Consider the following 22,960-nt stretch of genomic DNA (forward strand, 5'->3'; position numbering starts at 1 on the left):
TAGTTCCATCCACTGCCAAATCCACTCTCAGATATCTAAAACACTTCATTTCCTCCAGGTTTTCTCCATTCAAACTTACCTCCCAATTGACTTGTCCCTCAACCCTACTCTACCTAATAACCTTGCTCTTATCACATTTACTCTCAACTTTCTTCTTTCACGCACTTTACCAAACTCAGTCACCAGCTTCTGCAGTTTCTCACCCGAATCAGCCACCAGCGCTGTATCATCAGTGAACAACAACTGACTCACTTCCCAAGCTCTCTCATCGACAACAGACTGCATACTTGCCCCTCTTTCCAAAACTCTTGCATTCATCTCCCTAACAACCCCATCCATAAACAAATTAAACAACCATGGAGACATCACGCACCCCTGCAGCAAACCGAGAACCAATCACTTTCCTCTCTTCCTACATGTACACATGCCTTACATCCTTGATAAAAACTTTTCACTGCTTCTGGCAACTTGCCTCCCACACCATATATTCTTAATACCTTCCACAGAGCATCTCTATCAACTCTATCATATGCCTTCTCCAGATCCATAAATGCTACATACAAATCCATTTGCTTTTCCAAGTATTTCTCACATACATTCTTCAAAGCAAACACCTGATCCACACATCCTGTACCACTTCTGAAACCACACTGCTCTTCCCCAATCTGATGCTCTGTACATGCCTTCACCCTCTCAATCAATACCCTCCCATATAATTTCCCAGGAATACCCAACCAACTTATACCTCTGTAATTTGAGCACTCACTTTTATCCCCTTTGCCTTTGTACAATGGCACTATGCAAGCATTCCGCCAATCCTCAGACACCTTACCATGAGTCATACATACATTAAATAACCTTACCAACCAGTCAACAATACAGTCACCCCCTTTTTTAATAGATTCCTCTGCAGTACCATCCAAACCTGCTGCCTTGCCGGTTTTCATCATCCGCAAAGCTTTTATTACCTCTTCTCTGTTTACCGAATCATTCTCCCTGACCCTCTCACTTTGCACACCACCTCGACCAACACACCCTATATCTGCCACTCTATCATCAAACACATTCAACAAACCTCCTAAATACTCCATCTCCTCACATCATCACTACTTGTTATCACCTCTCCATTAGCCCCCTTCACTGAAGTTCCCATTGATTCCCTTGTCTTACGCACTTTATTTACCTCCTTCCAAAACCTCTTTTTATTCTCCCTAAAATTTAATGATACTCTCTCACCCCAACTCTCATTTGCCCTCTTTTTCACCTCTCGCACCTTTCTCTTGACCTCTTGCCTCCTTCCTTTATACATCTCCCAGTCATTTGCATTATTTCCCTGCAAAAATCGTCCAAATGCCTCTCTCTTCTCTTTCACTAATAATCTTACTTCTTCATCCCACCACTCACTACCCTTTCTAATCGGCCCACCTCCCACTCTTCTCATGCCACAAGCATCTTCTGCACAAGCCATCACTGCTTCCCTAAATACATCCCATTCCTCCCCCTCTCCCCTTACGTCCTTTGTTCTCACCTTTTTCCATTCTGTACTCAGTCTCTCCTGGTACTTCCTCACACAAGTCTCCTTTGCAAGCTCACTTACTCTCACTACTCTCTTCACCCCAACACTCTCTCTTCTTTTCTGAAAACCTCTACAAAACTTCACCTTCGCCTCCACAAGATAATGATCAGACATCCCTCCAGTTGCACTCTCTCACCCCAACTCTCATGTGCTCTCTTTTTCACTTCTTGCACCTTTCTTTTGACCTCCTGCCTCTTACTTTTATACATCCTCCTTACTTATCTATGTATATCTGTGATGCCCATTCCCTCTGGCAACTCCCATCAATGGGATGACCACAGCTAGTCTCCATTAATCCCTCTCCTGACATACCTCCCTTGCATACACCATTTCATGCATGCTTCCCCATTTCTTTCTCTCCAATACTCTTTCACTTTATTGGCCATGTCACAGGTGGTCTTCATATCACACCAGCCCCTTTAATCATACTATCATACAATCCTTGTAAACTCCATGGTTTGCATTCTTTCCACATGCCCAAACCATATCATAGTATTATGTTTCACCCACTCTACTACTCCACAATTCTTGCCCTTTGCATTCCCTGCCATATCAAATCTCTCATGGACCCCCCTCATTACTAGGCACACCACATGCTCCTCTCAGATAACTCATTTCACAGCCTGGATTCTTTATCTCTTTGACAAAGCTACATAGGTCAGGGTTGGGAGGACTGTGCTGACCCTTAAGCCATTCTTCATTTCCATTCTTACACCTCTACCTTTCATTATTCTGTTAAGGCACCCATTGAGTCTTCTATCATGAACTGCTTTCTCTCTTATCTGTTCTACTGTGAAGTATTCTCACCCCATCTCTTCTTCCTTATCACCAATCTCACCCAAGATAGCTCCAAAGTACTTAAATTCTATCACTTTTTCCAGTCTTTTTCTCCCCTTTTTATGCTTGTAAGATCATTTGATTAAGTTAAACACCTTTATATTCAGTACTCCTGTTGTATTTTTCAGCGTGAAGTAGATTATGCTGCTGCCAGGTTACGTATCATGGGATCAGCTTCTAAGTCTGTTGAAGAACCAATGTTAAGTGGGTAAGGTTGCTGTGGTATTTTTCAGAAGTACAACAACCAGTCAGTTTCTAAGTATGATCAAAACTGGATCAGCTTTCATGATTGACAAATAATGGTGTGTTATATTCAGTCTAATAAGTTATGGGATAATTTTAAATAAAGTGTATTCTAGTATTTGAATATTCCCATGGCTCTTCTTATAATTTTACTTCCTTTTTTTTATACTATTCTGGACTGCTCCTTCTACAGGAATTCTCCTGGGAATCATACGATAAACATCCATAAGGAACCCCAAAATAACGTTGGGGTTGTAAGGTCACCAAAGGGCCCTGATGGAACTTCAGGTTTTGGCAGAGGAAGGGGTCACCACAGGTAGCAAAAGCTTAAGTTAGCAGTCAGTTTAGTGTTTTCCTGCAGTTGGCAAAATTTTAGCCTGAAGTTGATCATGACTCCAGTGTTAATGATGGGAGTTGGTCATTAAAAAGGCCATATAAAAATGAGTGATCATATTCATAGTATTATCTCATATGTAGATTGGAATGTAACAGCTTCATCTGTAAGTCTTTCATTCTTTTGTTGTATTACATTTTGAGTGTCTGCAATTAATATTCATTATTTATTTGCTAACATTTAGGTGTGACAACATGAAAGTAATATGAATGGTATATGGTTATTTACAAATGCTCATTTTGTAAAGTATGTTTTTAGCTTGTTAGCATAAGTCCTCTTGGGAAAGTTTTCTTTATGCTTGGTACATGTGAGGACAATTCTCTGAATATGTTATGTCACTCAAGCAACGTTAAAACGCTTTACTAAGGGTGTCCTTAAAATTCAAAGTTCGAACATTTTGCCTTAAGGTTATAGTAACCAGTAATAAGATTTGCCAGTTTTTAAGAATTTAACAGGAAATACTTTCATGAGACATTAGACTGTTTTTCCTGCCTGAATTATAGGGTCATATTGTTTGTATTGAAAAGGGACTGTCATCCAGTTGCAGTATTATACACTTGGCATTATGTGTAAGATCTCGTAACTTTTGCCAGAATTGTAGTTGTAAAAGTTGTATAGATATCTACAAATTGAACATGTTAAGGCTAATCATAGCTGGGACCATAAGAAAAGTTTTCACATCAAGTGCCAAGTGCTGTGGCAAAATATTTGATGGCAGCCTTTTAGATTTTGACCATATGGCCTTAGATTACAAGATCCCCTAGTCTCAGGCACTGCAGAACCTACTAAACATGCTGCTATATATTTTAGAGATGTGTATTAGTGTTTACTGGAATTAGATTTATATTCATATTGATTTTCCTACTAGGATTGGCTTTTTCAAGCAGATGGACCTATATTTGAACTACATTTTGGTAGATAGGATTCCATCTGCACAATGCTTAGGTTAAGTGCATCTTCAGTAGGACTGCATTATGAGTGGTGTTACCTGATCCTTTCCATTTGAAATATTGTGTACAAATCTATGGGAAAGTCCACTTATTACAAGTGAAAGTTTGGAAATATGCCATTTGGCATGACTGAAAAAGAAAATTGAATCACTACTCTTTAAGTTGGTGTACACAGACCTTTGTGAAGTGTTTTATTTAAAAGTTTTCCTTCCAAAAGCCAATTTAGATTTAGCAAGCCTTCATTGCTATTTAACCTTTATCTTTTGTCATTCATTGACAAAGCTTCCATCAATACTGTCTGTGACTGCATGTTTGGGTTGGCATAATTGCAGTCCTAAAAAGCCCTGGCTTCCTCATATTTTGATACCATGATAAAGACTGTATTTGTTTGTTAAAAGAATTTAATGTGAGGTACTGTCTGAGGATTGTTTACAGACTTTGATAACATTAGAGACTGTCTGAAGAATATTGTGTAAAACTATCTAAAAAAACTTCTTGCTGTTTTTCAAATGTATGTGATGAAATAGCGAGTGAATAACCGCAGTTGAATAGGGAAATCTCATTTTGTTGAACTTATGGGCTACATGTTATTCCAAAACTGTTCAGCAGTCCTTAGATATAAAAGATTTGCAAATTTGCTGACAGAAACACCACAAGTAAGTGCAGACTTGAGATACCGTATGAAATGCATACACTTTCTCATTGAAACATATATTAAATCTTGTTTCAGATTGTCACTTTTTTAGGATTATTGTGATCAAAAATCAAAACAGAAATTCCTTTTGATGTTTATAATCCGATTGTTGTAGCCCTGAAAATGAGGTCTAACTAATACTATATGTGATCAAAGCAGACTCTGCGATTAGCAGACATCATCAGTGAAAGTTGAAAAATAATTGCATTATCTTTGTCATGTTGCACAACACTAACTAAATGGACATTTGTGTTGACCAAATAGCGTCCTTTTATTTGGATAAAACTTAAGAAAATTGTGTGGTTCTAGTAATTTGGCAACAGATGTTTCATTGGTCAGCATGTATTATTATATCCATCTTGTTTGGTTTTTTAGGAATGATATAAACCAAAATGGAGGTGTTCAGCATTAGCCTTTGTACCATATTGTTGTTAGTATCAGTCTCATTCAGCATTCATCTGCCAGTCAGGTTTATATTGTAGAATGCCTTCAAATGTGATAGACTTCTAGAAAGGTTAGTATACAAAATAATCCAAGATTTTGCAAGATCAGCTAGTAAAGGTGACATTGATCTGGTTACGGGAACCATGTAATTTGTATTTTACCAAATAAAGCCAGCTCTGGGACCCCTCTTTAAGAAAAAAGATAGCACTGATTAATATAACTTTCTTTGAGGAAAAAATTAAGATATATCATTTCCACTCTTTATTTTCACTTGTATTCTTTTTTTTTTTTATTTAGGTTATGGAATCATAGGTTTTAATGTAAGAAACATAATTATTAGGTTCTACCAAAAAATTCTCTCTTCTTTTGTAAAAGTGTTAAACTGAGTATGTTTTTTACATGTATACATTACTGAAAGACAGCAAAGTAAATACTGTATTAAAGACATAGGATAGTTTTAGCACTTGGTGGAAACTTTGCAGTGTACCAGTGTTCATTTAGTTCAATATTATGAATAATCTTAAAGGAGTTGTATCTTATGGATGTAACCTTTTTTATGGTAGAATATAAAATTTAACATTGAAAAGACAAAAGTAAAATAAGGATTGTAACATTAGAAAAACTAATTGTAAATACCATTTCATATTTCATAATTATTCATTGCATCACTCAGAGTTTGGAGAGAGTAGTAAAAAATGTAGCCAGTTCTTATAATTTTCTAGTTTACTTGTATTAGGGTGATACTGTATATATTTCTTTCATGCTTGTTTGCTTTGCCCCATCTTAGCGAGGTAGCGCCAGGAACAGACGAAGAAAAGGGCTCATTTGTTCACGTCCATTCTCTAGCTATTATGTGTAATGCAGTGAAACCACAGCCCCCTATCCATAAATAGGTGCCACATACCTTTTAGTGGTTCCCCTGGCTGCTTTACATACCCTGGTTTAAGTCCATTGACAGCACATTGCCCTTTGTACATCACATCGCTCCAGTTCACTGTGTCCCATGCACACCTTTCATTCACTTGCATGTTCAGGCTCTGACCAGCCTGAGTCTTTTACAGTTCATTCTGCCATCTCTGGTTCAATTTCCCCCTTCTCTTTGTCCCCTCCTCCTCTAACGCAAATACCCTCTTTGTCTACAGACTCTGCCTACAGGTGGTAACACCATTAGTAAGAAGTTACCTTTGAAGAGGCTGTATCATCATCAGCTGACAGAAAAGAGGACGGTGTCATCACGAACCTCACCCCAAGGGAGTCCACCTTACCCAGTTCCTATGTGAAGCACAGTCTCAAAGCCGTTGGAGCCTTGTGAATTTGGTCCTAGGGTTACACAGTTTTAATGATAACATACATTATTTTTCAGGAGTTTAGTCATCTGTTCTTGGCACTACCTTGATGAGTAGGTATTGTTTTTTATGCTCAGTTACTTCTCCCACCTTGGTGAGTTAGCATCAGGAACTAATGAATGAATGGAATAAGATGACAGAAGACATAGTCAATCAAGTCTATCTGTCTCTCTGACACTCATTCCTCCCAGGAGCTTTCTCAAAGGCAAAAGTCTCCATAGTTGGTAAAGTCCAGTGCCTCACCTTTAACAGGCCACTGGCAGAGGATAACTGTAGCCCAGTGTTAATTTGGTTAATGCTGATTGTATGCATATTTAAGTTGTATAACGAGACAATGTTCAAGCATGATGGGATTCCCATGTGTAAAACTTCTTTTCCCCACACAGTAATTATAGTGGCCTCATTTGCATACATCCTCTCACTAGTTGTCATGTGTAATTTCCAAAATCCAGAGCCTACCAATCATAGCCAAGCCCCACAAGCTGTTCCATGGGTTACTATGACTGCTTCAAATGCCCTGATTCAGGCCATTGTCATCACATTGCAACCCCCCATATGATGCATCAGTCCAACTCATTCTTTCCTAAGCACATCTATCACCGTCCTGAATGTTCAGGCCCCAGTGCCTATCTTTCCCTCGCCTTGGTCTTCGCACCCAACCTCCCTCTCACATCTGACATTTAGATCCTCTTAGTCAGTCTTTCTTTGCTCATCCTTTCCATATATTTGAGAACCATTTTAGCTCAACTGTGTTCAGGTTTCTCAATCAGGCCATGATTTTCCTTTTTTAAATGTTAGCAGAGACAGCACAGGCAACATAGGCCCTAATCAAGGACATCTCATCGATGCTATATTTACTTGTACACATATATATACATAAATGCCCACATACACACATATATATATAGGCGGACATTACATACATACACATGTACATATTCATACTTGCTTGCCTTCATCCATTCCTGTCATGACCCCGCCCCACAGGAAAACAACGTAGCTATCCCCTGCTTCAGTGACAAAGTGCCAGGAAAACAGACAGAAAGGCCACATTTGTTCACACTGTCTCTAGCTGTCATTTGTAATGCACTGAAACCACAGCTCCCTATTCACATCCAGGCCCCCACAGACCTTTCCAAGGTTTACCCCAGACTTTTCACATTCCCTGGTTCAGTCCATTGATATACATATCTACATATATACACACATGTACATACACAGACATTATATACAAATTTTATTTATTTTACTTTGTCGCTGTCTCCCGCATTAGCGAGGTAGCGCAAGGAAACAGACGAAAGAATGGCCCAACCCACCCACATACACATGTATATACATACACGTCCACACACGCAAATATACATACTTATACATCTCAATGTATACATATATATATACGCACACAGACATACACATATATACACATCGCCACACATGAAATAACCCCCCCTCCCCAATGTGCGTGAGGTAGCGCTAGGAAAAGACAACAAAGGCCACTTTCATTCACACTCGGTCTCTAGCTGGGAATTCCCATCATGGGAATGGCCACGGCAAAGTCTTTACATATCCCTGTCCTTGCTTCCCTCACATACACCATTCCACATATGCCTCCATTTCTCTCCCTCTAACTCTTCCACTCCATTTCCCAATGTCACAGGATGTCTTCTTCTCTCACTAACCCCTTTAATCATACACTCTTGTAAATTTCTAGTCTTGCATTTCTTCCACATGCCCAAACCACCTCATACTATTCTGTTTCAGCATCATCTAACCAATTTAGAAATTTGAAACTGTAATCATGTCATCCCCTTCTTCATGGTGGACAAATGCATGAGTCTACATAGCCTCTCATTGTAGCTCTGCTTTCTTAATTTAGGTGCCATAGTCAGTTGCCCTTCTCTAAACCTTTTCAAATTGACATTGCTACTTCTTTATTATCCAGTTGTGGTCAAAGATATGTTGTTAATAGTATCGTAAGCATTTCTGTATTCATACACTATAATGCAGTTCTAATATATGACAGCATAGTTTGCTTCTTTCACTCTTTTCCTTATGTGGGGGTCTGATGCAAGTTAGGTACTGTCTCAACCCCTTGTTTTCATTCACACATATTCCTGTAGCTTATTTCATGCTTTGTAACAATCACAATGAGGCCTTCTTTTTCTTGTGTCCCTTGCTTGATACTTTGCACTCTGTTAGGATAAACGTAGTAAACTGGTTGTCACCAAGTTTGGAGTTCATCCAGGTCCTCTTGTATCTTGTAGCATTCATTGTTATTCTTTTGTCTCTGTCCAGGTCCTCTTGTGAGGTGAAGTAATCATTTGTCCATTACGCAAGTAATTTTCCTATATATCTATGTATAATTACCTCAGGAACCTTTTTGCAAGGGCTCCTGCAGCTCCAGACTGCATTATAATCATTAGCAGGGACACAATAGATTCCTTTGAAGCAAGAAATTCTTTGACGAGACTGTACTCTTATTTCATCAGCTGATGATGATATAGCCTTGCTAAAGGTGACTTCACTCCCACTGTAAACTCAGTGGGTGGAGTCTAAACCATGCAACACACCACTAATGACCCCAAAATGTTTTAAGTATGCTCTTTAACCTTTGTCCCTCCATTAACCTTGTCTACTGAAGTAATCTACCCCTTATTCTTACCTGTAGATGTAGCCACTTCAACAGCCTTCAATAGGGTATGGCGTCTTAAATCTTTCTTTGGTGTAGGAGGCTCATCCAGTCTTAGAAGCCTAGGAGATTTATAATGCATGGTCTTTTGTTTTGTAGCCTATTTAGTTAGTTTCTACTTTGCAAGTAGACATCTATTTGCTTTCTGCTTATCTGTTCTTTCTGTCCATATCTCTGATGCCCATTCCTTTTGAGAACTCCCCTCTTTTTCATCATTTAACAAACCACACTTGTTTGGTAGACTTTTCTGTAGTTCAACCTAATTTCCTATTGCTTTGCTTAAATATAAACATATCTGCCCTATTACACACTTTTGGAGCTATGCTTTCCTCTAGTGGCTTGTTGAACAATATTTCAACACATTCCTTCTATTCATATGGGGACCATGAGCCTTATATGGGTTAAGTTGTTGTATTAGCCTGATCGTCATTTCTATCAATATCTTATCTATAAGGCTTCTTCCCCATCCCACTTGCTAATGTTGGGGCAGTAATTCCTTTATTGTGAAAACTTTGTGTGTGAGTAATTTCATTTATCTTTCCCAGTTTCATGTAGACTTACATAAGTTGTTAAGGATTTTATTAATACATCCTGTATCTTTTAGCTAAATGTTTCAGTCTTCTGCTCTTGAACATATTTCATAATTAATCACTGACATTAAGAATTCCTTTGTAAGATTCTCTTTCAATGTTGGTGGACAGTACTACTTCTGCTATCCATAATTGAGTTTAATGCAAACCACATGTGTCTACACAGTCTGATGGTGGTGTTGGTGAAGGGGGGGGGGGGTTATAAGAAGAATGTGAAAGTCCAGTTTAGTTTCATAGTTCTAGCCAACAGAAGCCCTTGCAGAGCACATGGGTTTGTCCTTGCCACCACCGTAATACTCGCACTACCCTTATCAACCCCTGTTGTGTTTTACACTTGTACATTCTTAACAATTTATACTAAACCAAATGTGTTCTGATCATCTTGCAGTGATGTTAAATTACATTTATGAAAAAAATCACATAAATCATTTGTTTTGTTCTTATAAGAGTATGTTTAGTTCACACCATCAAAATTGACTGAATACACAAATAATCAGTAACACAATTGGGCATCCATGATTGATGAGTTTATTGGATATCTAGGAGCTGTTGTAATTCCCAGCAAATAGGCTTGTATAGTGATGCAGTCATTTATCACCCATTTATTTTTTGGACTTGTTTTAACATTATAGATAACTACTGATGGTGAAAGTGAATTTGTAATTTTTTATTTAGCTGCGTATTTAGAAGCGTAAATAAGATAAAATTTCATCATGTATTTGGGAGTGAAAGTGCGATATCAGTGGTGGAGTATTATGACCTAAGTTTCCAGTCTGTTTCCTTGTGCTACCTCGCTAATGCGGGAGACAGCTACAAAGTATAATAAATAAATAAATAAGCTTATCTATGTTTTTCAAGTATAATGAATTTGAGTGGATTATTGAGGGCTAAGATCTCTCATACAGTGCAGCACATGAATGATTCGCACTAGCCTGGTCACTTGGTCAAATCTAAGTGGTGCCTTGTAAACAAAGGCTAAGGAATTCTTTTAGGAGTTGTGGGGAAGTTTGAGTATTCACAAAGGTGGTTAAATTGTTATAAGAAGCATGGCTTATTTTTGCTGTCCCAGGCAGGAAAAAAGCATCAGAATTTATCAGTGCATATGATTATGTAAAAGATGTTATAACTGTAAGTGAAAAGTTTATCACAGCAAGTGCCATCTCACACCTTGGCAGATGGTGAATAGCTCTTGGCACATGATAAGAAAATTAAATATCAGATATTTGCACTGATATGCTCAAATATTACATAAAGTTAAGGTGATAGTGTAAGGGAAATCTACAAGACCAAGAGCTGTTACAAATGGAAAACTTTTATGTGTGCCTTTACAGACATGCAAAGTTTCTAGGAATGGTTTGGTAAATGTATCACAAAAATTTATGCACCTGGAAGAAACCTACATGGTTAAATGAACTGCTTGTGGTGTTTTTGCTTCCAGAGTAACTTCTCTCTCTCAGCCTATGGTTCAATGTGTGATAATGAACCATTATTTAATATGTAAAAGTCATTAACATTTAATAATAGTTTATGTAAAAATGTTCATGCCTTATCTGTTTCTTATGCTCAGTAATTTTTTGTGGTTTGGCTCTTGTATGAAGCTGAATTTTTTTTTAAAATCAAATAACCCCATATGGCCATGAGTGGATACATGTGGATAGTAAGAGTAGCCCTGTGCCACCTGAATTATTCTAATTCCAAAGCCAAATGTGAATCAGGGAGCTGACAAGAGTATCAGTATATTTAGCTGTCTAAGAAGTAAAGTGACATTTTATTCTAAGTCTTTGAAGAAGGTGTTGAGAAGATTTGAAACTTGTAAGTGCACATCATGAAAATTACTACAGATCCACTTATATATCGTCAAGCCAATTGATGTATGTGTACAGTTCAATTTTTACTCCTAGCAGTTTGGATGAGTCAACTAAAGACTTTTTATATGACTGTGTGATGTTGGTTTTAGATTTAGTAAGTGGAAATGGAGTAGTTTTTATGCTTAATTTGATAAAGAGGGGTTTCCAGAAGTTTTAAATGCTTACATTGTCCTTCACATTATTTCTTCATATTTCATCTTTTGTATATTGTCATGTGGGTAATTTGTGAGTCATTCATAAATATTACTTCAACAAAGTAAGTGCTCAGCTTTGTTGAAATCTAGACAGAAGCTTTATTAAAAAATACAAGTGTATCACTTAGGTGGCAGTGCATTTCATTATAAGTGGGAATAAATATTAAATGCAAGAATTTAAATGTGAGCTTCATGAATGGCAGAATCATTCAGGTTGTCCCAAATATATTATTTAACCCATTGGTAATAAATTACAGTACTGTTGGGAGCCAGTTTGCTTAATATCACCTGTGATGTCTCAGAGTTGTATGTATAACCATTTGTTATTTTTTAAATAAAAATTCTTGGAGATTTTTGCTGGTGCTCTCACCCCATGTAATGCTGTTGACTGGGTTTGCACATTATAAATATTTTGTGAAATCTGTGCAGAGCTGGTCACTTTTTTTTTTTTTATGTCAGGGAACCCTAGACTAAGGTATCTCTCATCCCTGTGGTGACTAGCTAGCATAGTAACTGAGGCTTCATAACAAAGCAGTAGTAATATTCACTGTCAACCAGTCAGTCAAATGACAAGGCAGTCTTGCAGTAAAGCAAGGTGTGTATATGAGTGGCTGGGTCTTTCTTCATCTGTTTCCTGGCACTACCTCGCTGATGCTGGGAATGACGATCAAGTATAATAAAAATGAATATTATTCATTTATTATACTTAATCGCTGTTTCCTGCTCCAGCAAGGTAGCACCAGAAAACACATGAAGAATGGTCCATCCACTCATATACACATATGCATTTGTACATATTCATACTTGCTTACCTCATCCATTCCTGATGCTACCTTGCCCCACAAGAAAACAGCATCGCTTGTTTATTTACAATTATCCTAGAACCAGTTTCTGTGAGAGGCCTGGTGTTACCCAAGACCTCTTTCGGAAGGCTCCTGCAGCCCAGAGCTGCACTACTTCCAGTAACAGTGAAATATGGACTCCTTTGGAATGGGAACTTTGACAAAACTGGAGTCCCAGTGCTACAGGCCACCAAAGGTGACTTTCTACTTGCAGCATAACCTCAAGCAGGCAGAGTCTAGTAATATGAAGCTTACCGTGATTGCTTGTGGAGGCATGTGAACAATGCAGATTTTTTTCAGCCTTCTTTCTGGAACTGATGGTAAGGATTTTAGGGTTTATCTGTCTTGCACTTTTAGTAGACTGTAACAAATTCTGAAAAGAATCTTGCAACAATTACTCTTATTTCCTTGATCTCCATCACTCCTAATCATGTTAACCCTAATAATTTTATTCCTTGTACAAAGATAAATATGCCTTCACTCTGTTGAAACTTTAAACCATAATTTCCTATGATGCAAGATGAACTGTCAGGAAAATATTCAGATCTCATTACAAGTTAAACATTTTCGTTATATTTCAAAAAATACCTTCTTCAATACACTCTTATACCATGTGCATAAATGGTGACCAACGAACTTACGGCCTACTATAAAAATGGAAGGTTACTGCATATAAGAAAGTCTCCCACTTGACACATGCTATTACATATGCTATTACATTTGTCAACTATTTTTAGAACCTGTAATGAGAGTTATAGAAAAATCTACTCCCTGAGTTCTTCTTTACAAGAAACATTCATTATCATGGCTATACGAGACTTGTTATCACCTTAATGAAAAATGACGATAAAAGGTTAACTGGTAATAAAACAAACAAGCACATATATTGGTAATGGAAATACAACACTGAAGGACATGGATAAAGGGATGGCATAATGAAAAAAAAAAACAGAGGAATAATGTCCATGGCTGAATTTGGATAATTCAATATAAACTTACTGATCATATGAAGGTGTCCTTAAAACATGCAATTCTGGCTCCGATAGGAGGATGCTACCTTAAACAGAATACTGGTACTTCAGGAATATGAAAAACTTATAAAAATTTTATAAAGTATTATACTCAATTTCTATTTCATTTATGCAAGGACTGTCTTCATATTATATCTCTCCTTCAGATTAACAAGCACCTGATATTAAGAAGTATGGATAAAAAATGGACGGACTGCAGGTTCACAATGAATTTTCAGTTTCCTGAAAACCATGACCTATGTCATGGCAAGATCTCATATCAATACCATTTGTTTTTCAGCTTAACTTGCTGTCAAAGGAAATTTCTGAAAATAATGGAAATGATATGAAAGTATGCCTCATTAACAATCTCAATGAAGAAATAGAAATTTAGAAATTCCCAGTAGACTGGGGAGAAAGAATACCGCCCATGTCTTGCGAGTAATACAAGACAACTAAGAGGTGTAGGAGCTGTAAGCAACAAGTCCTTCCCTCTTGTATTACTTTCCAAAAGAAGGAACAGAAGAGTCAGATGAAGAAAGCTTTTCCTCTTAGATTCAATCATCTGTCTGATCTGGATGCTACCTCACTTACACAGGAAATAGCTAAAATAGGTAAAAGAAAGATTAAGTAAAAATGAAAAAATACTTAAATACTTTGTACAATTTATGCTACTATAACTAAAATAAATGAATGATAAAATGATTTTTTGCCATGATAGGCATAAATATTGGAAATGTTTTGATTTCCTTCAATTTCAAGAATTGGCAAGAAATACGTTTATGCTAAATGACTGGACTGGGCATAGCGCTGCGGAACATCAACTGATGTATATTTCTTCAGCCAAAGTAACGTAACCTGTTTTCATGGCAAATGCAAATGATTAACATATGATTAAAGTCAAAGGCCACTAATGACACAACTAAAAATTAGTGAACAATTACTGAAATAATATTCCAAAATAAGCTTATGGATGTTGAAGATAGATAGATGCACAGGCAGAAAGGCAGATAAACAGATCTAGAAAAAAAAAAAAAATATTCTTTAGAAGTGTGGATAGATTTAGACAGATTTTGATTCAGAATTACAGGTATAACAATAAATGTAAAGCACTGAATACACAGAACTGAAATCTGAGGATTTACAAAAATGTATTAATGCATTCCCATTGTGGTCCTTAATCTACGTGGTGCATACATCAGATATAAGCCTGATATAAAAAAAATTACCCAGGGGAAAACTGTATCAATAGATTCCATTTCAGTTAGAACTCCATTCCACCTGCAGCAAACAATTTAAAGAAATTAGGCAATATTATGGCAGGTCAGGTTAGGTCAGGATTGTGTTTATTTTGTAACACCGTACGTGAAAGAAAATGAATCGCAATAAAATAACCAAAAAAAAAAAAAAAACCTGGCTTAACAAACCAAATGTGAATTAACATTCTTTAAAATGATCACCGCAGGTGAAATAGTTCTATTGTCTATAACATGGCCAACGAAGTGATTTTACTGGTAATGAGATTATTTTCACTGCAACCCAAAGTATAAAATTACCAAAATCTGTGAACACACATGCAGAGATTAAACTCTTGAAGTCCAAGGTGTCTGGGAGCATTTCAGTTCTCTGTGGTGCAATCCGAGGTTATTCCCAGATTAAATTAAGAGCTTAAGCAAAGGAACTGTAATGAATAAAACACTGAAAACTACTAAATGTGGTCAGTCATTCACTTCATTAAATCAAAATCAACCATACTGCGTCGTTAATGTATATCAAATCCATGATATAAATGCATGCTATTTCATCATCATAATGACTGATATCATAATTATGCTGTTATAGGAATAAGGAAAAGAGTATGACCACATAAAGTAAACATATGCAAATGCAAAATTTCTTGAAGGCTAGTACTGTAATTTTCTGCAACCACTTGAAGTTGGAACCATGCAGCCACAATAGTACTTGGTATGACCTATAAATAATCCACAACTAATGAACCACATGTGTGAAAGCACACAAGCACACAGATATCACAGAGAAAAATTTTTGCAGTTCTGTCAACAAGGGCCATGAAGAACTCTGAAGTTCATACGTTATTTTGAATAACATCCTTGCCTCATACTTCCTTCAACCCTTGACTGTCACCCAATAGTTTTTCTTTCTTAAATACTTGTATGAATCTCTTTCAGGAGCTATACGATTCTAAAACAAACACTGATTTCTGTACATCCACAAAAATAAACATTCTTTTGCATATCAGAAATCAAATTATTAATGCTAGCTGTTCTCAATTCCATATAAGAAAACTACAGCAGCTATGAAATTTCCTCAAATGTAAAATAGCACCCACAGAAAACAAACACAAATGGCTGGACGGAAATGAAAATGCTACATTTCAATACAATATACTGGACGACTGGAAGAGAGGCTATTAACTTTGAAGACACTAATGTCCCCATGCAAAGACACCAAACAAACAACATTTATGAATTTTTGAAATCTACTGTGTAATGAGGTGCACTAATATGAGCAGTTTATTTCCTAAACTTTTTGCAAGCGATTCTTTTATATCCAAATCTTTTTTGTTTCACATCTGTATGCTACTTCCCACCTTAGCAGATGATCAAAAGAAAATTTGAATTTATCTGTAATAAAGCAAACATATTTCAACAAACTTTTTCATATATGATAAAAAATCTTCCAGTTACCAGTTAGATGATACCTTTGCCTATATATTACTATATATTTTTAAAAATGCATGGAAAGGTTCTACCAAAAATGCCTTTTTTACATACACATACAAAAATGATAAAATTTTAATGTTGCACAAACACTGATATACAAACAAGATGTTATATCAGCTTCACCTCGGTATATAAAACTGCAAAAATAGTATAAACACAAGTCAATACTTTATCTACACATAAAAAGATAAAAGAGATTACTCAGGTCACAAAAAAACCTGAGGTATGAATGCTTGTACTGAAGTTAATTCTACTGCACTATGTACCATGTGACTAAACAGTATTGACTAAATTTGTGCATAAAAGTTAAAATTCTACAGTTACTAAGAATGTACACTAACCATACAAAGTAATATACATCTATTTCAGGAAAGTACACAAAAACTTAACTACCTAACTTGATAGTAATGTCCGAGAATAATAACACTCCTACCTTTAGTATTTTAAGCTTTCTACTGTTCAACTGCATATTATTCTACCCAACAATAGCTGCTACACTTAACTCCTGAAGCTTCTCACTCAGTTGTCTATTCATATTCTGGATTAGTTCAACCTTCTCCTGAAGCAAATGAATTTCTTGGCTTCGGTCACGGGCAAGTCTCTCACTTTCTCGCACTCTGTGCAAAGGTTATCAGTGAAATCTGAGTGAGTACATATCCAAACATAGGTAGTTAGACAGAGAGAATATGTTAGGAGACTGAACTAGCTACAGACATGGGGCAATGTGTGGATGGGTGGGTGTGGTAACCAAAAACCTTATTCATCAACTATTTCATGATGATTCTACTTGGCTTAGAGAAAATACATTAAAACACTTTATGTGTACAGGTAGACTAATATATAAACAGACAGATACAAGAACGCAGTCAAGTTAAAGATAAACTGATAGATATACAACTTGATGAATAAGTATAATAAAATGAATAAAGAGCCATACAGATAGATGGAACAACAATGCTAGTGTTTGTATTTATATATTTTTCATACTTGATTGCCATTTCTCGCACCAAGAACGGATGAAGAAAGGCTACAGCCACTCACATCCAAGCTCTAGCTGTCATGTATAATGCACTGAAACCACAGTTCTCTATTCCAAACCAGGCCCCACAGAACTTATGTAGTGTACCCTAGATGCTTCACATGCCCTGGTTCAGTCCACTGACAGCACAATGACCTCAGTATAAAACATTGTTCCAATTCACTCTAACCCATATATGCCTTTCATCCTCCTGCATGTTCCCGCCCTTTAGTCAACTTCTACAACATGCAGGGAATACGTAGGCAGTATTCTTTCTCCCGTATTCCCAGGATAATAAATACATATATAGGAAGAGGGGAGAGTGGTTGGTTCCCAGTGAATGTTGGTCTGAGGCAGGGGTGTGTGATGTCCCCATGGTTGTTTAATTTGTTTATGGATGGGGTGGTCAGAGAGGTAAATGCAAGAGTTTTAGAGAGAGGGGTGAGTATGCAGTCTGTTGTGGATTAGAGGGTCTGGAAAGTGAGTCAGTTGTTGTACGCCAATGATACAGCTCTAGTGGCTGATTTGAGTGAGAAACTGCACAAGTTGGTGACTGAGTTTGAAAAAGTGTGCAAAAGGAGAAAGTTAAGAGTAAATGTGAATAAGAGTAAGGTTATTAGGTTCAGTAGGGTTGAGGGACAAGTTAATTGGCATGTAAGTTTGAATGAAGAAAATTTGGAGGAAGTGAAGTGTTTTAGATTAGATATCTGGGAGTGGACTTAGCAGCGAATGGAACCATGGAAGTGGAAGTGAATATGGATATGTACATGTGTATGTATGCAATGTCTGTGTATGTTATTTTGCGTTGTTGCTGTCTCCCGCATTAGCAAGGTGGTGCAAGGAAACAGACGAAAGAATGGCCCAATCCACCCACATACACATGTATATACATACATGTCCACACACAGCACATATACATACCTATACATCTCAATGTATACATATATATACAAACATAGACATATACATATATACCCATGTACATAATTCATGCTGTCTGCCTTTATTCATTCCCATCGCCACCCCGCCACACATGCAATAACAACACCCTTCCCCCTCATGTGTGCGAGGTAGCGCTAGGAAAAGACAACAAAGGCCCCATTCGTTCACACTCAGTCTCTAGCTGTCATGTAATAATGCACCAAAACCACAGCTCCCTTTCCACATCCAGGCCCCACAGAACTTTCCATGGTTTACCCCAGACGCTTCACATGCCCTGGTTCAATCCATTGACAGTACGTCGACCCCGGTATACCACATCGTTCCAATTCACTCTATTCCTTGCACGCCTTTCACCCTCCTGCATGTTGAGGCCCAGTCACTCAAAATCTTTTTCACTCCATCTTTCCACCTCCAATTTGGTCTCACACTTCTCGTTCCCTCCACCTCTGACACATATATCCTCTTGGTCAATCTTTCCTCACTCATTCTCTCGATGTGACCAAACCATTACAAAACACCCTCTTCTGCTCTCTCAACCACACTCTTTTTATTACCACACATCTCTCTTACCCTATTATTACTTACTCGATCAAACCACCTCACACCACATATTGTCCTCAAACATCTCATTTCCAGCACATCCACCCTCCTCCGCACAACTCTATCAATAGCCCACGCCTCGCAACCATACAACATTGCTGGAACCACTATTCCTTCAAACATACCCATTTTTGCTTTCCGAGATAATGTTCTCGACTTCCACACATTCCTCAAGGCTCCCAGAATTTTCTCCCCCTCCCCCACCCTACGATTCACTTCCGCTTCCATGGTTCCATCCGTTGCCAAATTCACTCCCAGATATCTACAACACTTCACTTCCTCCAGTTTTTCTCCATTCAAATTTACCTCCTAATTTACTTGAACCTCAACCCTACTGTACCTAATAACCTTACTCTTATTCACATTTACTCTTAACTTCCTTCTTTCACACACTTTACCAAACTCAGTCACTAGCTTCTGCAGTTTCTCACATGAATCAGCCACCAGCGCTGTATCATCAGCGAACAACAACTGACTCACTTCCCAAGCTCTCTCATCCACAACAGATTGCATACTTGCCCCTCTTTCCAAAACTCTTGCATTCACCTCCCTAACAACCCCATCCATAAACAAATTAAACAACCATGCAGACATCACACACCCCTGCCGCAAACCTACATTCACTGAGAACCAATCACTTTCCTCTCTTCCTACACGTACACATGCCTTACATCCTCGATAAAAACTTTACACTGCTTCTAACAACTTGCCTCCCACACCATATATTCTTAATACCTTCCACAGAGCATCTCTATCAACTCTATCATATGCCTTCTCCAGATCCATAAATGCTACATACAAATCCATTTGCTTTTCTAAGTATTTCTCACATACATTCTTCAAAGCAAACACCTGATCCACACATCCTCTACCACTTCTGAAACCACACTGCTCTTCCCCAATCTGATGCTCTGTACATGCCTTCGCCCTCTCAATCAATACCCTCCCATATGATTTACCAGGAATACTCAACAAACTTATACCTCTGTAATTTGAGCACTCACTCTTATCCCCTTTGCCTTTGTACAATGGCACTATGCAAGCATTCCGCCAATCCTCAGGCACCTCACCATGAATCATACATACATTAAATAACCTTACCAACCAGTCAACAATACAGTCACCCCCTTTTATAATAAATTCCACTGCAATACCATCGAAACCCGCTGCCTTGCCGGCTTTCATCTTCCGCAAAGCTTTTACTACCTCTTCTCTGTTTACCAAATCATTTTCCCTAACCCTCTCACTTTGCACACTACCTCGATCAAAACACCCTATATCTGCGTTTATGTATATGTATGTGTGGATGGGCCATTCTTTGTCTGTTTTCTGGCACTACCTCGTGGATGCAGGAAACAGCGATTATGTTTAATAAATAAAAAAATATATAATATAAAAGATCTTACTGTAACTCCCTGATCCAGGAGTCCCATATATCCTCATGAGGCTCCTGCAGCACTCAGGAAGCTGGCCACATCCACCTGTCAAGACTACAGGTCATAGAGCATTGTGATGTGTGTGCCTATTTGCATAGAGTGCAGGGCAACTGAGAAGTATGTGCTTGGTGTCTTCTTTATGGTAGTTGCATCATGGGCATGAAGGGTCTTGGGATATGCTGAAACGGTGTTTATAGTGTTGAAGTGATGATGGTGTCCAGAGCTTAAGCAGGTGAGTGTAATTCATATCTGTCTAGGGAGTGTAGTTTCAATTGGGTACATGTCTGGAGGGTTAGAATTTAAGAATGAGTTAAGAGGTCAGTAAATAAAATAGTAAAATCCCTTCTCAGAAAGGATGTTACTATATTATTTGGGGAAGAAAACTGTTCATTGTAAGTAACATCAATGCTATAAAGTACTGATTTTAACATACCTCATGGCCAGTTCTTGGCGCTCTATTCTAACTTTAGATAAATCATCTTCCAGCTGCTTCCTTAAAGACTCCTCAGCCCGAAGCTGGTCCCCTTGCAAAGCCACCTCTCCTTCTAGTTGACTGATCCTTCGCTTTAAGGTGTCAAACTCTGACTGATAACTTGACCTTATGAAATGGGGAAAAACATAAGATAAATGATATATCTACCTATATCTATTTTAACTTTCTAAAAGGGGAAACAGAAGAAGGAGTCACGTGGGGAGTGCTCACCCTCCTCGAAGGCTCAAATTGGGGTGTCTACTTGTGTGTGGATGTAACCAAGATAAAAAAAAAGAAAGATAGGTAGTATGTTTGAGGAAAGGAACCTGGATGTTTTGGCTAGGAGTGAAACGAAGCTCAAGGGTAAAGGGAAGAGTGGTTTGGAAATGTTTTGGGAGTAAAGTCAGGGGTTGGTGAGAGGACAAGAGCAAGGGAAGGAGTAGCACTACTCCTGAAACAGGAGTGGTGGGAGTATGTGATAGAGGGTAAGAAAATAAACTCCAGATTGATATGGGTAAAACTGAAAGTGGATGGAGAGAGATGGGTGATTATTGGTGCCTATGCACCTGGGCATGAGAAGAAAGATCATGAGAAGCAAGTATTTTGGGAGCTTCTGAGTGAGTGTGTTAGTAGTTTTGATGCACAAGACCAGGTTATAGTGATGGGTGATTTGAATGCAAAGGTGAGTAATGTGGCAGTTGAGGGAATAATTGGTGTACATGGGGTGTTCAGTGTTGTAAATGGAAATGGTGAAGAGCTTGTAGATTTGTGTGCTGAAAAAGGACTGGTGATTAGGAATACCTGGTGTCAGAAGTAGAGGGAACGAGGAGAAGTGGGAGACGAAACTGGAGGTGGAAAGATGGAGTGAAAAAGATTTTGAGCAATCGGGGCCTGAACATGCAGGAGGGTGAAAGGCATGCAAGGAATAAAGTGAATTGGAACTATGTGGTATACATGGGTCGACTTGCTGTCAATGGATTGAACCAGGGTATGTGAAGCGTCTGGGGTAAACTATGGAAAGTTTTGTGGGACCTGGATGTGGACAGGGAGCTATGGTTTCGGTGCATTATACATGACAGCTAGAGACTGAGTGTGAACAAATGTGGCCTTTGTTGTCTTTTCCTAGCGCTACCTCGCGCGCATGCAGGGGAGGAGGTTGTCATTTTATGTGTGGCGGGGGTGGCGACGGGAATGAATAAGGGCAGTAAGTATGAATTATGTACATGTGTATATATGTGTATCGTATATATACATATATATATACGATGTATCTATACGTATGTATATATATGTATACATTGAAATGTATAGGTATGTATATGTGAATGTGTGGACATGTATGTATATACAGGTGTATGTGGTTGGGTTGGGCCATTCTTTTGTCTATTTCCTTGCACTACCTCACTAACGCGGGAGACTGACAAAGTACAATAAATAAATAAATAAATAAATAAATAAATAAATAAATCTATATCTCTGACATCTGTTCCCTCCAGCAATTCCATCAAGTGGGTGGCTACGGCAAAAGAGCCTCCACTTATCCCTGTACTTACAAGATTACCTTGCATACACCATTCCATACATTTTTACCCCATTTCTTTCCCATTAGTACTCTTCTACTCTATATTCATAGAGGTAATATAAGCCTGACTGGATAGGAATTATAGAATGTATGGAAAATGATCAATATGGATGGAAGTGGGAAAGCTAAAGCTGACATAAAAACATCCATGGAAGCTTCATCCAAACAGAGCCAACTTTCTGCACAGTACTAGTGGCAACAGACATCACCATCCCTTGTATATCCCCAGACCCATCACAAAAATGAAAAAAGCTGGTTAACCAACTTTTTCAAAACTTGCTATTACACCACATTCACAAAATTGTAATCCTTTACAATGAAGTATTCCAGAGAGCAGTTCTTTCTCCAAACCTCATCTAGAAGTGAACCACAAAATTTATATAGCTGTGGTATAATGCTACAGTTAATACGAGGAACTCCCAGGAATCCTCCATTCAGCCTTTGTACACCTACCAACACGTGATGGTTAAACTAATGCAATACACAGTC

General features: G+C 38.0%; 2 protein-coding genes across 10 annotated transcripts in view; one reads left to right on the top strand and one right to left on the bottom strand.

Annotated features, from left to right (window-relative positions):
• LOC139759801 (SUZ RNA-binding domain-containing-like) overlaps positions 1 to 12,176 on the top strand; it is an 84,663-nt gene extending 72,487 nt beyond the window's left edge. For all 6 annotated transcript variants that reach the window (XM_071682273.1, XM_071682276.1, XM_071682278.1 and 3 more), the window contains 2 exons: positions 2,542 to 2,621; positions 2,850 to 12,176. In XM_071682273.1, the coding sequence (XP_071538374.1) occupies positions 2,542 to 2,621; positions 2,850 to 2,976 (207 nt within the window). In that variant the 3' untranslated portion in view covers positions 2,977 to 12,176. The remainder of the gene's footprint in view (positions 1 to 2,541; positions 2,622 to 2,849) is intronic.
• Positions 11,331 to 22,960, bottom strand: part of LOC139759800 (uncharacterized) — a 57,606-nt gene continuing 45,976 nt past the window's right edge. For 3 of the 4 annotated variants that reach the window (XM_071682271.1, XM_071682268.1, XM_071682269.1), the window contains 2 exons: positions 20,851 to 21,015; positions 11,331 to 17,038 (listed from right to left, as the gene is read on the bottom strand). In XM_071682271.1, coding sequence (XP_071538372.1) covers positions 16,897 to 17,038; positions 20,851 to 21,015 — 307 coding nt within the window. In that variant the 3' untranslated portion in view covers positions 11,331 to 16,896. The remainder of the gene's footprint in view (positions 17,039 to 20,850; positions 21,016 to 22,960) is intronic. The other variant, XM_071682270.1, reaches the window with a different exon arrangement.

This window comes from Panulirus ornatus, chromosome 34 (genome assembly GCF_036320965.1).
Source record: "Panulirus ornatus isolate Po-2019 chromosome 34, ASM3632096v1, whole genome shotgun sequence".
In the NCBI taxonomy this organism is placed as follows: Eukaryota; Metazoa; Arthropoda; class Malacostraca; order Decapoda; family Palinuridae; genus Panulirus; species Panulirus ornatus.